A 17,702-nucleotide genomic window follows, 5' to 3' on the forward strand; every position below is an offset into this window, starting at 1 on the left:
AATTAATTAGTTTAAATAAAAATAAAAATATAAAAGGTTTATTAATTAAATAAACTTTAATTTTATTTATAATTAAATCTTATTAATTTTATTAAATAATATTTTATATTTTATAATATTATAAATCTATTAAAAAAATAAACTACTTAATATAGGCTATTAATCTACCCTATTAAGTAGAAGTTATAGTTGTATATAGTAGAAGTTTTTATAAAAATAGGAAAACTTTCTCTCCTAAAGCTGTAGAGACTAAAGGGAACCCGGCAAAAAATGCGAAAATGCAAAACTTAACAAGGACGGTGAGTGCATAAAGGTAGAAATAGGCTTGAGTTCTAAGAAAATTTTAGCAGCTATTTATAGTAGCATTCAGAAATGAGATAGAATCCTCCTAATACTACGACTGACCTCCTTTCTTCATGGAAGCTCTCTGATGCGAGGAGGTATATCAAAGTCATCGAGAGAGAAACGCCACCGCCAACCAGCCAAAAGGCTGGAGCGACCCAAACCAATTTGAGAGGAATTATGTCCGAAAAGGAGGCTGGAGCATTTCGGTTAGAAGAAACAAGTCACCAGTACACTACACAGTGGAAGGAATTTACTAACTCATGACAATAGTCCATAAGCAATATAATAATTGCCCAACCAAGGCCAGCATGAGGACCCTTTTCTTGCCACGGAAGTCCGCAAGCTTTCCGTACGGAACAACAGCAAGGAGCACTAGACAAGGACTCAGGATTCACGTATTTGAAAGGTACCTAGGTACGGCGTGTAGACGAACTCACACACGACGAATGATATGCCTCTTTCCCAGTTGAGCAAGTCGCGAACCTGCTGCATAATCTGACTTTCAAGGTAGCAGTATAGGGGGTCATCTGATTTACCACCACGGAGTTCGTCGGGGTGGTGTTCCTTGTCGAACGTGTAGCAAACATTCCACAACTTGGCCCGATAAGAGGCGATGCTGAAGAAGACTGTGTGCAATCTTAGGGAGGCCAGCACAAGTGCGAGGAGAACGAACTGCTTCTGTAGAAGTCTCTGCCTGGGAGCTGGGGAGCTCCTGTCATTACGGTTGCTTGTTACATCGGTCTGGCTCGTCAAGAGACCGGTGCTTTCATTTGGTTCAGGCCTGGCAGCCTCCATTTCGTCGACGTTCCGGGAACCGTGGTCTATTCAAGCAAGCACCAGCCCGTCAATGCTGATATTCCGGATTTGTAGGTTTTGACGAATACATGTAGTTGCATAGAGAGCTCATGTTGAGTGAACAACTTGTTTCGAACTGCCTGCAGTTTTGCTGACATCAGATCACGAGCACTTGAGGCGCAGGGTAATGTCGCTGCCTGCCCGGCCCGCTTCTGGCTGCGGTGGTCGTCCTTCATTGGAAAGTCTGCGCCACCCTCGGCTGCAACTCGATCCTTCGAAGAGACAGATCATCCTACAAGAAATACATGCCGGCCGAATTGGACAATAAGACAAATAATCTGCGTCTGCCGCCTACTCAAATGGCATATATAGTGTCGCCTGATGCATCTAGTGCGATTGGCTAGGCGTGATTACTACCTACCTAGGTACCTAGGTAGAGTAGGGAAGTAGTCCCTAAGTATCTTAGTGGAAGTGTGTAAGCCACTTTGCGGGCAAAACAAAAAAGCAGCTTGTGCCGTGTACCCAGATAGTATCCTGGGACCATGCATTGTTAGTCTCCCGCTGCGCAGGCAGGTTCTCATGTGGCGGCAAGCGGTGGCAGGGCTGCAGGCTTACCTAGGTATGTCACTTGGGAGGCCACCTAAATACCTAGGTAGCTAGGTAACAGGTAGCAACTGACATTAATAATGATCCTAAGTGAAAACTTCGATCCAAGATTTACTAAAAGTCCAGTTGCAGGGTGGGTCTGGCCGGCCAACAACACCGCCCAGGTGAGGGACATTGATCATCCGGAACGAGAAGTATTGGTAAGAACAAAACAAAGGGACCTCGGGAGTTGGCCACATGCAGGTACCAAACAATGCCAGCTAAGTTACCATGTCATGACCTGCCTTGAAACTAGGAGCTCCTCGAGCTTTCCTTCATGGCATCATCCGTGCGAACGGCTCTAAGAAATCGACGCTATCTCACCACCAGCCAATCATCAATTTCCCGACAGAACGCCACCACGGCTTTGGATGGGATTTTACCAAATCCCCATGGCAAAAAGTCGACTTTGGACAGCGTGCGGAGTGTTTGCTCCGCGGGTTGTGACACAGCCAACTGACTTCGCAAGGCGATCTCGATGCGTTCCTGGGTTGGATTGCACTCTGGGTTGTGTCAACTGCGAGTCGAAACTCGTCATAGACTCTTAGACGTCATGAAGCTCGTCCGACAAAATCGCTTTTTGTGCTTGTGGTCATGGAGAAGTGCAGTATTTTGACTGGCTGGGGCTGATGGCAAATTGGAGACTGAGGACATGATGGAGTATAAGTTCGGTCCATTATGACCAGACTTAAACATGCTTTTCTAAGTTCTCGATTTGACGGCGTCAATCTAAATTCAACATAAATGGATACAGTGCAAAAGATCATTGCACAGCCAATCGAAACAGCCAAGCAAACACTCAACATGGCACCATCAGCAGATACCAGCTTCGCTGGCCACGTCGCCACCCAGTTCTCTGCATACGAGAAGGACCGTGGGGTGGCTTCCAAAGACGCCCTTTATGCCACTTCCAACGGGGCCCCGATGCCTCATCCTTACGAGGCTCAGCGAGTCGGTGAGAACGGCCCCCTGTTGCTGCAGGACTTCCATCTCATCGACCTGCTCTCCCATTTTGACCGTGAGAGGATCCCCGAGAGGGTCGTCCACGCAAAGGGCAGTGGTGCACATGGATTCTTCGAGTGCACCAACCCTATTCCAGGGATGACTGCAGCCGACATCTTCTCTGAGAAGGGAAAGAAATGCCCAATCACGGTGCGCTTCTCGACCGTCGGTGGAGAGTCTGGCTCTCATGACTGCGCCCGCGATCCTAGAGGCTTTTCTGTCAAGTTCCGGACCGAAGATGGAAACTGGGATGTTGTTGCGAACAACACGCCGGCCTTCTTCCTGCGAGACCCGGCAAAGTTCCCACACTTTATCCACACGCAGAAGCGGGATCCATCGACTCACCTTACCCATGCGGACGACTCGACCATGTTTTGGTATGTGTTTCTCCCCATTCCTTTGCATTATATACATGGCTAACATGAAAGGCCACAGGGATTACCTATGCAACAACCCGGAGTCCATCCATCAGGTAATGATTCTCATGGGCGACCGCGGTATTCCTGATGGCTATCGCTTCATGCACGGATACCTTGGACATACAGTCAAACTCGTCCCGAAGGACGGACAATGGGTATACTGCCAGATCCACTTCAAGTCCCAGCAGGGAATCAAGTTCATCACGCAAGAGGATTCAGCCTCCAAATCCCCAGACCACAGCCAGAAAGATCTCTACGAAGCCATTTCAAACGGCGACTTCCCCAAGTGGTCCGTCGAGATCCAAACCATGACGCCTAAGGAAGCCGAGGAGCTCTGGGAGAAGCAAAAGATCAACGTCTTCGACCTGACGCACGTCTGGCCGCAGAAGCAGTTTCCACTCACCAAGATCGGAGAGTTCACGCTCAACGAGAACGCAGTGAACTATTTTGCAGAGGTCGAACAAGCCGCGTTCAACCCCGCCCACATGCCACCGGGGATCGAGCCCAGCGCAGACCCCGTCCTCCAGAGCAGGCTGTTCTCATACCCCGACACACACCGCCACCGCATCGGCGTCAACTACCAGCAGCTGCCGGTCAACGCCCCCCGGACGGGCTACAAGTTCGGCAACTTCCAGCGCGACGGGGCCATGGCCTTCTTCAACCAGGGCGCCAGGCCGAACTACCTGTCCTCTATCGACCCGATCAAGTTCCGAGCGCGCACGACCGACCTCGACAAGACGCACAGCCACTTCACGGGCGAGGCAATCGCCTTCCTGTCGGAGGTCCGGCCCGAGGACTTTGTGGCGCCCCGCGCTCTGTGGCAGAAGGTGTTTGACGAGCCCGCGCGCGAGCGCTTCATCTCCAACGTCTCCGGTAAGATGGAAGCCTGCAGGGAGAAGGAGTTCATCAGGCGGCAGATTGCCATCTTCCGCGAGGTCGACGATGACATTGCCACGCGCCTGGAGAAGGCGACTGGTATCAAGGGGTATGATGGTATTGCGGGTCTGAGCTTTAATGGTACGCATAATGGGATGACTTCCGATAAGAAGAATAAGTTTGCGAATGGCCTAGATGTCACCAAGGGGCAGAGTGTAACTGTGAGCAACGGTGCGCCTCGCGCTGGTACACACCGGGTGGAGAATGGTGCAAATGGGCATTGAAGCCTCCATCGAGCTTGTAGGGCAGCTGTAACTGGTGTGGTTTCTGTGGGAATAGAGGCAATCACAACCAGTAGATAGTTCGGGTCACGTAACCCTAGTTAGTAGACTATAGCGAGGGACTTACAGCCAGCCCTTCAGGCCTAGCTTCCTCCCTCCTACACAATCCAACACAACCAACTACTCTTTATATATACATACATAATAACCCATATTAATACTAATTAGTAATTACCTTAGATAACTATAGATAGTAAGATATAAAGAGATAGTTAATTACTTTAAAGTAGCTAGATTCTTTATAAATCCTTACTATAATATAACTATATTAATACTTTAATAATAATAATATAGCTAGATATAATAGAATCCTTATATTTATTTATTATAAAGTTATTAATTTAATAAAGAGATAGTTAGATATATATTAATAAAATCCTTAAACTTTTTTATTACTTTATATATTTTATTATACTTTAAAGAACTATAAATATTTCTAAAGATTTAAGATTTATTTATAAACTTTTTTATTATTAAACTTTATTTATACTTTTAATAAGTATTTTATAGAATAAATTAATATTTTTAAAATTTAAGATTTATTTATTTAATTCTTTTATTAATAACTTTATTTATATTTAAAGTAATACTTTAATTAGAAAGTATAACTTATATAGTTTATAAGTTACTCTTATTAATTAGCTAGTTCTTAATAAATAAGTAAATATTAAATGCTAAATTTAACTTTATTTAATTCTTTCTTTTTTATTTATTTATTAAACTTTATTATAATAGAAAAGATTAGAATATATTATATCTACCTTTATATTATTAGGTAAAATATAATTATACTCTATTAATATAATTATAATAATAATTTTTCCTTTTATACTTTTTTAACTCTTTCTCTCTCTATACTTATTATACCTTTAATAATACTATTATTATTAAATTCTCTCTTATTTAAAAATAAATAAATTAATAGTTAAAAATATTATTATTATTAATATATAATTAAAATTAATTCTAATATCTATTAAAAATAGGCTTTTATTTTAATTATAATTATATTAAAAATATCTTTATTAGTTTAATATAAGGTAAAAAAGCTTTTAAAGTTAAATTAAATTATTTTTAATATTATTTTAATTTATAACCTTTAAGTTATAAGTCTATTAAAACTTAATATTTATTTAAGATTTATTACTTTTAACTTAATTACTATATTATAATAATCTTTAGGTAATACTTAGTATATAACTACTTAATTCTTTAATTAATATTCTAAATATCCCTAATTACTATATATAATTTACTAAATATATAAATACTTTATTATATTTTATTTATCTTTCCTTTTATATTATTATTTATTTCTTTATTTTAAACTATATAAAGTACTAATATAGTCTATTACTAAAATAGTACTATTATATAATACTATTAGAAATAGAATATATATTACTTAAATAATAATTAAATTATATAATCCTACCTTATAAAGAGTTCTATTTTTATTAAATATAAATATTATATATTTAAATATATAAATCCTTTATATATAAAGGTATATATATAGTTAAATAATAAAGATATTTTATAAAATTTAAAAAACTTTAATAGATAAAATAAAGAGTATTTTATAATAGTAAATAAAGATATAATTAGAGAGTTTAAATAAGTTTTTAATTTAAGTATATCTTTATTAAAAATTAAAGTAGGCTATATTATCTATATTTATTTAAGATTCTTATAGTTAAGGAGTTTTTAAGGAATTTAAAACTATCTATTTTTCTTTAAAATAGTAGATAAAGTTTTATATAAAAGTAAAATCCTTTATAGTTTATTAAGGAAAGGTATTATAAAGAACTTTATTATATTATTTAATTAAAAGAAATTAAATATTAAAAAAAAGGATAGTATTAAAATAAAGCTATTTATTCTACCTTTTTTTAATCTTATTATTACTAAGCCCCTTTAGCTACCTTTTAAAATTATAAAATAGGGTATTAAAAAGAACTTATAAAATATTAATTCCCCTTTTAAGGAATTTAATTATTAGAAAAATATTTTATACTTTCTTTCTTTAAAATACTAAATAAATAAATTAATAACTAGCTTATTAAAAACTTTTATAAGATATATAAGAATAAAGATTTATATAGTAAAGACCTATATAATATATTTAATAATAAAATAAAAATCTTTTATTATTTATATAAATATAAATATTATATTAATTTAATTTAAGTTAATATTCTTTTATATATTAAAGGAAAGGGTTAAGATATTCTATATATAGTATATAAATATTAATAATTCCTTTTAAGTTATTTATTTAAAATTAAAATTTAATTTAATAATTAAATAAACTATTAAAATTATTATATAAATTAAATTATTTTATATTTATTAAATTATAATAAGAAAACTTTAATAAAATTAATTATAAATTTTATAACTATTAATTAATAAGCTTTCTATTTATTATTAAATATTTAAATATAAGGTTAAGGAGATTAATCTATATAAAATAATATATTATAAGTAGTTAAAGGTATACTAGAATTCACTATAGCTCTATATAAGCTACCTAAGTTAGTTAAAAGTTATATTTTAGTTTATATATTTCTATTTAAGTATATAAGTATTAATAACTAGTAAAGTAGTATACTTTTAAATAGATAAAGTATAGAATTATAATTATAATAATAGAATTAATTCTTTCAATTATTATTATTATAAAAGTATAATAATTATAGTAGTAACTTAAATTACTTATATAATAACTTTTATAGTAAAAATAACTTTTATAAAAGTTTTAATATATAGTTAAATAACTTTAATAATAGATTTTCTAACTATAATGGATTTAATAATTATAATAGTAGTTATAATAACTATTTATTTAAATATAATAATTAATTTAATAAAGGAAATTTTTATTAAAAGTATTACTTTATATATAACTAAAAGGTTATTAGTTAATAAAGTATATTTTAAAGGAATAATAATATATTTATAATTAATATTTTAATATTTAAGTAAATAAAATAAAGAATTTATAAATTTAGATTATATAGTATTTATTATTAATATAAAAGGTTTATAACTTAATAATAATAAAGAAAATAAAAAGATAATTCCTTAATTAATTTATAAAATAATAGATATAAATAATATTTTTAAAATATAAATTTTAATTATAAAATATTATATTTTTAATAAATTAAACCTTTCTTTACTTTATTAATCTATCTTTTAATAAAAACTTAATATTAATACTTTTTCTTTATAAATATTTATACTTAATAATAGATATTTATATAAATACTTTTAGGGATTATTCTAAATATTAAAGCTATAAAATTCTCTATTAGTAGTTATAATTAATTTTTATATTATAAAGAATTAATTTATTTATAATCCTTAATATATTTTATAAGAATAAAATAATAATTAAGTTTAATAATAAGCTTTATTTTATATTAATAAAAGCTATAACTATTAAGATACTAATTAATAATATAATATTCTATATTATAGAGATACTTATTTCTTTCTTACTTTATATATAAGATATAATTATATTATATATCTTTCTTTAAAATATTATAAATAAGGTTATTTATACTTTATAAGAATAATTAGAATAAATATTTTCTATTATATAGAAATAAGGATATTTATAGTTTATAGTAAAAGTTAGATTAAATAAACCTTAAATATTCTTTATAAAGATTAAGCTTTAATAACTTTATAAATAATTTAAATATTTTTATTAATTATTTTTATATTTACTTTTAATATTAAATATTTTATTAAAACTTTTATTTTAAAACTATTTTTAAGTTTTATTATTATTATTAACTTTATAATTTAGTATTAAAAGGTTTAAGTTTAATTTATAGAATAATTATAACTTTAATTATAAAGTAATAATTAATATAATATATCTCCTTTATACCTTTATTTTATATATTATTAATTTAATAACTTTTTTAAGTTAAATATTTTCTTATCTTTTATTTATAAAGGATATATAGAAGGCTTTATAGTTAGTATAAATTAATATATATTTAAAATTATTAAATTAATTAATTTATAATATTAAAACTAACTTTACTTTAATAAAATTTAAAAGTATTATTTAAATAATAGGAATTACTTATAAATAGATATTTATTAAAACTTATTAATTAATTAATAAAATAGAATAGTATTATAGTCTCTTTTAATATATATTTAAGATACTTTATATAAAACTTAATTTAATTTTTAATAAAAGTTATTTTATAAATAGTATTTAAGGTTATTAATAATATTATAAAATTTAATAAATTTATACCTATACTTTTATATTTAAGGTATACTTTTAAATTAATTAAGATTTATTACTAATTTTTTATACTTATAAAAGTGATTATTATTTAAAAGGTAATAAAAGTACTATATTCTATAAATATAGAATATTAGATAAATAATACTTTAAATACTTAAAATAACCTAAATATATTTAATATTTTATTTATCTTACTTTAAAGTAATATTTATATTTAAAAGGAGAAAGAAGGTTAATAAAGTTTATATAAACTAATTATAATTAATAAATATAATATAATATTAAACCTTTCTAATAGATTAATAATATTTTAATTTATATAAGTTTAAGAGTATTTTATAATATTATAAATAATAATAAAATTCTAAATAATAATCTTTTAATATAATTATTAGTAAACTAAAGGTTAATAGGATATATTAACTAAAAGCTATATTATATATATAAATATTTTTATAGAAAGTATATAAAATTAGATAATATTATTACTACTTTAATTATAATAATAAGAATAATTATATAAATTAAAAATAAATTAAAAGTAATATTTTATATTTTTATAAAGATTTTAATAAGCTTTATAATAAAAGGAGAAGGAAAACTATATATTTACCTTAAAATTTTAATAAAATAGTATAATTAATATATTAGATAACCCTTTAAGAAATTAAATATATTAGAAATTTTAAACTTAATTAAAACTAATATTTTTATTTTTAAGCTATATAATAAAAGAAATATAATAGAATTTATATTTTTAATATTTATATTATATATAAAATTAAAGATAAGAATATTAAGTTATATAAAAGTTTTAAATTATTTTTAAAAGTATAAAAATAAGGAAAAAAGGTATTTTTATATAATTACTAATAATATAAGGGTTAATTAATACTTTTATTAATACTTATAGTTATATTAATTTACTTTTTAAAATAATAGTTATACTTTAAGATATTACTTAAATATATTTATAATTTTAATTTAAATTAAAAGAATTATTTTAATATAGCTATTAAAGGAAATCTAATATAAATATCCTTTAAGTATTATTATAAAATTATTAAACCTTTTATAATATTATAAAATTTAAAGTTTATTAGTTTACTATATATTAAAGATATTATATTAAGGATCTTAATATAAAGATTTTTATATATAATTTATACCTATTAATTATTAAATTAAAGTATAAAAAATAACTTTAATATTATAATAATATAAATAAATAATACTTTAAGTTTAAATACTTTTAAGTTTATAAAATTTTAATAAAAATTAAAAATTTTTAAATATAAATTAAAATAAATATTAATATTTAATACTCCTTTTAACTTTTATAAATTATATATTATTAAAAGAATAATAATATTTATATATATTAAAAATTAAAACACTAAATTAAAGCTAATTAATATTAAAATATTAAATTATATATAAAAGTATATAAAATAGTATACTTAAAAGTATATTTAGCCTTTATTTATTAGCTAAAGGTAGTATTTAACCTCTTTATAATAATATAATTATAAAATTTATTTAAAAGACTATATTAAGTTAAATAAATATTTATAATAGTAAATTAATAACCTAAATTATAAACTTTAATTTATATTAATAGATATTATTAAGGTTAAACTTATAGTTTTATAAATAAATTATTTATTAATAATATAAACTTTAATTTATAAATTAATTTTATAATTATATTTTTATTAAAAATAAAATAAAATAATATTTATTAAAATATAATAAATAATATTATTTATTAATTCTTTATTAAATATAAAAGGATTATTTAAAATATATTAATATTTAAAATCTATAATATAATTAATAACTTTAATATAAATATTATACTTTTATTATATTTAAAAGTTATAAACTACTTAAAATTATTATAAATTCTTATAATTATTTATATAGATTTATTTTCTCTTTATAAGTATCTTATTAAACTTAAAATAACTAAAAAATAATTAATAATTAATATAATAATACTTTATTAATTATATAAGAAAAAGATTAATAAAATTTATTAAATTAATAATAAAATAACCTAATAAATATAATAATAAGGTAATATTAAATAAGGTATTAAAAAGCTTATCTTTAATAATAAATTATAACTTTAAATTTAAAACTATATTAATTAAAAGGTATTAAATTTTACTAAACTTTAAATATTAATAATATTTAATATATAAAAATATTTATTTTAGTAAAACTAAAAGTTATTAAAATTTATAAATAAAATACTAAAAATAATTAAACTTATAAATTAAAAATAGGAATAATAATTAAAAATTAATAAAAATAAAATATAAAGCTATAATAAAATAAATTAATAAAATTTAAATTTATATTTTATAAATTACTTATATTTAATAATTAATAAACTATATAATAGGTTTATAATTAGCTTTAAATTCCTTTTAAAGGTAAATTTTATAATTAATATTTAAATTAATAACTTATATTAATAAGATTAAAAGTATATATATTATCTATTATTATATAAATATTTAAATTACTAGCTTATATATAATAAATATCCTTAATTAGATTTTATAATTATAATATCTATATTATTAATTTATTTAAAATATTATATTATAATATAATTAATAATAATAATATAATAATAATATAATAATTATATAATAATATTATAATAAACTTTTATTTTAAAAATTATAAATAATTAAACTTTTATTTTATTAAATAATTTATAATATTAAAGTTAAAATTATAAAAGTCTATAAAGGTTTATAAAAGTTTAAATCCTTATTTATTTATATTATTTTATAAATAATAAAAGTATAAATCTATATATATATTTAAAAGTAGTTATTTATATATTTAAATTTAAAATTTAAAATAAATAATTTTATTAAAATTAAAAGATTTATATATATAAAATAATATATTTAACCTAACTCTTTAAAATAGTAATTAAAATTAAAATATATAAATTAAGCCTTTTTAATAATAGTAATAGAACTTTATATATACTTTTATTTAATAATACTTTAATAAAAGGAGTTATTCTATTATTATAAATTAAAAAAAAGATAAGGGTTTAAGTTTAACTTAATTTAAAGAACTTAAAAAAAATTAAATTTTTAGAGTAATTACCTAACTATTTAATAAAAAACTATTAATATAAAAATAAAGGTAATTATAATTAGTAAATAGTTTGAGTTATATAACCTTAGTTAGTAGACTATAATAAGGGACTTATAGCTAGCCCTTTAGGCCTAGCTTCCTCCCTCCTATACAATCCAACACAACCAACCACTCTTTACATATGCATACATAATAACCCATACCAACAGTTTCACTTATATTATTCCATATATGTCTGAACCAATACACGGCACCTTCACACGGTAGTAAATACTCAAATACCCAGCTTTTAAAAACATACAATGCCGATAGAAGCCCCTCAAGTCAACTACAATATTCTTGAAGAATACAAGATTAGATCATAGGAACGTGTAAGCGCACAGCAATTGGGGCTGTTAGATATCAGGCTGTGCAGGCGTGTCAGCTTTTAATGTACAAAGATGCACATCATCGAAGAACTCAGCGGCCAGCCTCGCTTTAGGACGGGTCATACCAGCGAGATGAGTACCGCAGCAACTTATCCCTATTGTAACCGGAAGTGGAATTGCAAGCACAAGTCTTCATGGAACGTCTCACGGTCTTGTGTGCGCATTACAAGACAGGCCAGCGGCCGAAAATGCTCCCAATTGTATACTATTTCTCGCGATTTCTCATTTGAAAAGATCCGACCGGATTTTTGTGGAATTCATGGGGGAAAACGAATTGTTGGAACATCTTCGTTCCAACAATGTCACTGCATTGCTGGCGTCGGCTACACTGGCAGTTCCCTTGGAAGCCAGCACAACTTTAATACCAAATCACGTTTTCCTTGTTCATCGGACCATTCTTCTCCAGCATGGCCAACTTCTCCTTGACACGTGCAACCATGACCTTTCCATACTCGGGCCCCAAAGGTGGTGTAGGGACACTCAAGTCAGGTCGTAGCCAAGGAATAGGATGGATGTTTTTGGATGCCTCCATCATCGCCTTGATACCCTCATCGTCATACCCTCCGCCAAGTATCACGGCAATTGGCTTTTGTGAGTAGTCCTTAGAACCTAATTCAGACCCAGATGATGGCAGTGCTTTGCCTTGGAGGATCATGGGAATCTCTGTTTTCCCGCTCTCGGGTGTCATTATGAATTGGATCACTGTATACGTTGTTTGGATTCTGTCAGCGAACTTCCATGCTAGGGCTGAATACTGTGCGGGGGCTCACCATCGAATTCGGGCTTCAGGTTCGCGATGACTCCCTCGCCGATGGCCTCGGTCTTGCCACATACTACAGCGGTTATGATTAGCCATTGGAAGCACAAGATGCACAAGAAGGCAGTTGTCCCTAATCACAGGGGGGATGGAGCCGGCAGTTCTCATCAGATACCAGAGGCACAGGCTGGAGATGAGATACTCCTTCCTTCATCGGGCATCAATGTGTCTGAAGCTGCTTACAGATAACGGGAGCACCCATTCTGTAAACAAAGCGTGGTGGGTGAAGGATGTTGCAGCAACCAGTGTTCTATTGGTGTTCTTTCTCGTCTGTTGTGTAAAGAAGAAGAATCTAGCCACTATTGGAGAGCTGGGGATAACGCTTAAGGGGTCTCCAGGGCGTTTCTTCGGCTGCCACAAAGGGAACGAGAGGTCAGAAACGTGAGATATTGGTGGGCTCAAAGGATTATGGTTGGACTCCAAGGTCTGGGCAGCTGACGAGAAGGATCCAAAACCTGCTTTAAAATCACAGGCGGGCGGACCGCGGTATAATAAGCACTGGCAGGAAGAGCTGGAGAACTTGAGCAATATCCGAGTCACTGGTCACTAACTACGTACACAAACGCATACCACATAGAACTCCGAGTCACAAGGAAACCCAGCACCAACACAACGAACGAGGCCCAGAAAGAACACCAAGGACGTAAGTTGATCGACAAATCGTACATCAAGCCTAGCCAATACTCCACCTTTTGACAGTTTCCCTAAGCTGTTGGCTGAGATGTTGGTTGTGGGCTGACCTCGGGAGACGCCAACGTGTCTGTTGGTAGGATCACTGCGCTTACTGAATTCTGCATAGTGCAACCCACTCACCTGGGCAGCTGGACTTTTGTGACTTCAAAACAACACCGATCTCTGCAAGACATAGAACTTCTTTCGCGTCGCACCTTTCAGCATTCGCAACGATCATGTCATCGGCCACTGCAACGCCAACGCCCACGGCAAAGCCGCTGTCCTTCATGGAGAAGCTTGGCCCACTCGTCTCCTTCTATCGGCCGTCGGGGGCTCCAAGCACGAGCGCCGAACATCAACCACGACTCATCATCGTCTCCGGGTGGACGGACGCCAGAGACGCTCACGTTGCCAAGTACATCGTCAAGTACCAGGCCCTGTACCCTGCTGCTCAGATCCTGCTTCTCAAGAGCACCGGGGACTGCATCCTCCGCCCAGCACAGATCGGCCCCGCCATGAAACCCGCCGCTTCTGTCGTTCGTGCTGCTACTCAGTTTCCGGCGTCGTCTGCCTCGCCACCTCTTCTTATACACATGTTCTCCAACGGCGGGTCCTCCAGCGTTGCGAACCTGTACGAGCAATACGCCGCCACGGCAGGCCCCGACGAGGACAAGCATCTTCCCCCACACGTCACCATCTTTGATTCCTGCCCGGGCCTCTTCGGCATCTCCCAAGCAGTGGCATTTTTCGACAGCAGTCTCTCGTTCTTCCAGCGGCTGATTGCTGCGCCGTTTCTTTACGCTTTTGTGGTTTTCTGGAATGCCGCCATGGCTCTAAGGATTTTCCCCAACTCGTTGGCCGAGTGGTATCAGTCTCACAACAATCACCCTGGCAACACGGCCGAGGTGCGCCGGGTGTATATCTACAGTAGCAATGATGCACTGATTAGTTATCGAGATGTTGAGGCTCATGCGGCTGAGGCCAAGGGCAAGGGCTTCTCCGTTGCGTTGGAGAAGTTTGAGAACTCGGCCCACGTCGCACACCTGAGGAAGGATGAGGCTCGGTACTGGGAAATTGTGAGGAAGGCCATGGAAGGGTGAGAAACGGTATCTGAATCTCGGATCTGAAAGGCTGTTCTAGTAACAGGAACACATTAAACAACCAGGCTCTTGGTCTAAGAGCCTCCGGTGGCGGCAAATCAACAAGCATCAGCAGTGCCTTTTCATTACTATGTTACATTTAAATCTATAGATACCCTCAACGATACTCTCAAGTATTTTATTGCCTCGTAAAATGGCTGTGCGCCTGGACGAAAGCTAAGAAACGAAGCTCCAATACCGCAGTTTTCGATTATCTGGCTCGTAATTAACTATTTGCGTGCGGGTCGAGTTATATGTGGATCACATGGTGGGCAGAGCGCGAAGTGCAGGCTCAACTGTGTATTATCTTAACGAGGCGTCCATAGGGTTGTTACCGGGGCCAGGTGAAAGAGTTGCTTCTTGCTGCTTTGAATCCGGTACCTAGGTACTGGGGAATAAAAGTTTCGAGGCAAGTAGGTGTACTTTGCCGGCGAGCAAGAAGCGCTATGTATGGGTTGAGCAGCTGAAAGATGCCTTTCAAGACTTTGGATGCCGTGGGATCACGGTCCGTCTCGAGGGATCTTGCTGGAGGGAGGGAGGCTCATGAACGCCATGCAGACCTTGGTGTGCAATTGGGGATTGAATTGACATGTTGGTTGCTGGCCCCAGCTTGGTCATGCATAAGCGTCAGCTACCTTTTCCTTAAAGAGGGATGAAGACTAGGCTAGCTGTACTAATGCTCCCTAGGGTACAAAAGTACAGCACAAGTCTGTTCTTACGATGGTAGGGCTCGTGAACAAGCTGTAGAATATGGTGCGCGGAGTAGGCCGAGTCGGAGCAGCAACGTATCATATCCTACCAATTCTTCGAGGGCATTGCTTTGGAATAGTCTGCCTCTCCAAATCCATAAAACCTGGGCACTACTTCTTTTGAATAAGCTTATCACCCGTGAAGATCTCCTGGAAACGTCACAACGTTGGAGGGCAGCGTGCGGATTTGACAGAGCTCTGCTACCAAGACTGACTACTTTGAATGGGTTTGGACTTCGTGATTCTATCGAACTTTTCATATGAGACCAGATATTCACACCCGCAAAAACAGAGGGTACACCCATACCAGGCAACTTAGAGATTAAAGTACTCAGGTTAGTACTAAATTAGTTATCTTATAGTCTTATCCTATAGTATATTATGCTAAATAAGGTTATCCTAGAGGAGGTTATCCTGGGAGGTTATCCTAGTAGGTTATCCTGTAAGAGGTTGTCCTGTAGGAGGTTCTCCTAGAGGTTCTCCTTGGGTGTACCCTCCGTTTTTGCGGGTGTGAATATCCGATCTCTTTCATATGATCTTGTGTACTAAACAGAAATACAGCAACCTTTGCCCGATTACTTGGACATTCACTCTCACATCTCGGAGCATATGGGAGTACATTCGTAGCACCATAGGCGCCGCTGTACTTCAAGATCCTTTAACGTAAACAAGCCTCTAGTTAATTTCAAATTTTTTTGTTTACGGGGAGTGTGAACAATTTAGGCACTCAAATGGCTGAATATTTAAGGGAGGGGGCTGGAGAGCCCGTATAACGGGCGTCCCTGAAAAGCTGAGAGCACTTTGAGATGGACTGGCTGTTTGATAGGCCGACGACGGACATTGTACAACAGTCATGGTGAGTAATGTATGCAGGGCAGATGTTGAATTTGGGAACGGCATCAAGGAAAATATCCATCTGTACTAGAGCACGCTGGAGGAGTTCGGCAGTACGGCATGGGGTCCAAAGTTGACGGCGCTGCGCGGCTGATTCGCCAGGCGGTAACGGTAGCTGTTAGGTTTGCCTTGGGTTGGATCATTCAAGCAGTGCGACAAGTCTGTCTCTCCACGCAGATTCTTGCCTGAGAACACCCCCTGGTGTAGACAAAGATAAACTTGTGCAAGACTTGACTCGTTGTGGGAATTTCCATCGACTGTGCCAGCCCTAATAGCATCTAGCACACACAGCTGTTTTGACAGTTACCTTCTATTCATCACTCAGAAGACACCTCCAGAGACATGTCCCATGGCTTCTCAGCGAACTCCAGTGACCTCACCAGGATGCCGACAAGGTGGTCGTTGGTGGCTCTGTGTGCTTTCGACGCAGATTTACAGCTAGAATCACGTCTTGCCCAGTATGACTGAGAGCGGGTGGAGAGGAGTGTATTGCAGCCAGCCGGGCTGAGATGGGATACTCAAACGCCGTAGTTGAACTCCCTGTACTTCTTGAAAAAGTACCAGGTGGCTAGTCCGCCTGTGGCGAAGAGACCAAGCGGCACGGGTGCCCTGAACTTGGTCTTGATACACCTGCTGGTTGCTGCACCGAGCAGGGTGACACTGCTTCCAAGCGCCAGCTCTGAGCCATAGTCCTTGTTCTCCCTGAGCAGGTAGCCTGGCGCGAGTTGTTAATACCTGTGCCGGCACGGACAGAAGATGGCCTTGGATCAATCATACCAGCCAGGCCGTACGAAGCACCCAGTCCAACACCAGCAATCAGGGACGGTCTTGAGCCGCCCTTCACGTATCCCATCGTGCCGCCGGCGGCCACTGTGGCGCGGCATAAACGTTAGTACAGAGTAATCTCAGGCCGGTGTAGCCGAGGCGTGGGAACAATGGCTTAGCTCACATAGGCCGGCGAGTGTGAATGCTGGGTGGTCGGCTCCCATCGTGTCTGTTGAAGCCTCAATCGTGGAAAATTATTGGAATGCAGCTGCTTCGAGGTAAAAGCTCAGGTCGGGATTTCTAAGCGAAGTCCGTCGATGGGCGAGATATTGCACCACCCCTGTTCTTGTCGCGACCGACTCCACTCGCTCGCTCCCGGACGCTGCAGACTCCAGAGTCGCGTC

The 17,702-nt window shown here is 33.6% G+C and overlaps 3 protein-coding genes across 3 annotated transcripts; 2 read left to right on the forward strand and 1 right to left on the reverse strand.

Moving 5' to 3' along the window:
* Positions 1–2,589: 2,589 nt before the first annotated feature.
* KVR01_011438 (uncharacterized protein) lies at positions 2,590–4,366 on the forward strand (the record flags this gene model as incomplete). The annotated part of the gene is made up of 2 exons (XM_044786150.1): positions 2,590–3,164; positions 3,223–4,366. 2 exons carry the CDS (start codon positions 2,590–2,592, stop codon positions 4,364–4,366), a joined length of 1,719 nt encoding a protein of 572 aa, XP_044639813.1.
* A 9,311-nt stretch (positions 4,367–13,677) lies between these two features.
* On the forward strand, positions 13,678–15,027 carry KVR01_011344 (uncharacterized protein). The gene is made up of 2 exons (XM_044791527.1): positions 13,678–13,722; positions 13,879–15,027. The coding sequence occupies exon 2, from the start codon at positions 13,988–13,990 to the stop codon at positions 14,849–14,851; it is 864 nt and encodes a 287-aa protein (XP_044639719.1). The 5' UTR covers positions 13,678–13,722; positions 13,879–13,987; the 3' UTR covers positions 14,852–15,027.
* Positions 15,028–16,402: 1,375 nt separating this feature from the next.
* On the reverse strand, positions 16,403–17,669 carry KVR01_011264 (uncharacterized protein). Its single transcript, XM_044783877.1, has 3 exons — positions 17,483–17,669; positions 17,311–17,403; positions 16,403–17,248 (listed from the first exon to the last, which is right to left on the reverse strand). The coding sequence occupies exons 1-3, from the start codon at positions 17,520–17,522 to the stop codon at positions 17,052–17,054; spliced, it is 330 nt and encodes a 109-aa protein (XP_044639639.1). The 5' UTR covers positions 17,523–17,669; the 3' UTR covers positions 16,403–17,051.
* Positions 17,670–17,702: the final 33 nt, after the last annotated feature.

This window comes from Diaporthe batatas (genome assembly GCF_019321695.1).
Source record: "Diaporthe batatas strain CRI 302-4 chromosome Unknown Contig00015, whole genome shotgun sequence".
Lineage (NCBI taxonomy): Eukaryota > Fungi > Ascomycota > Sordariomycetes > Diaporthales > Diaporthaceae > Diaporthe > Diaporthe batatas.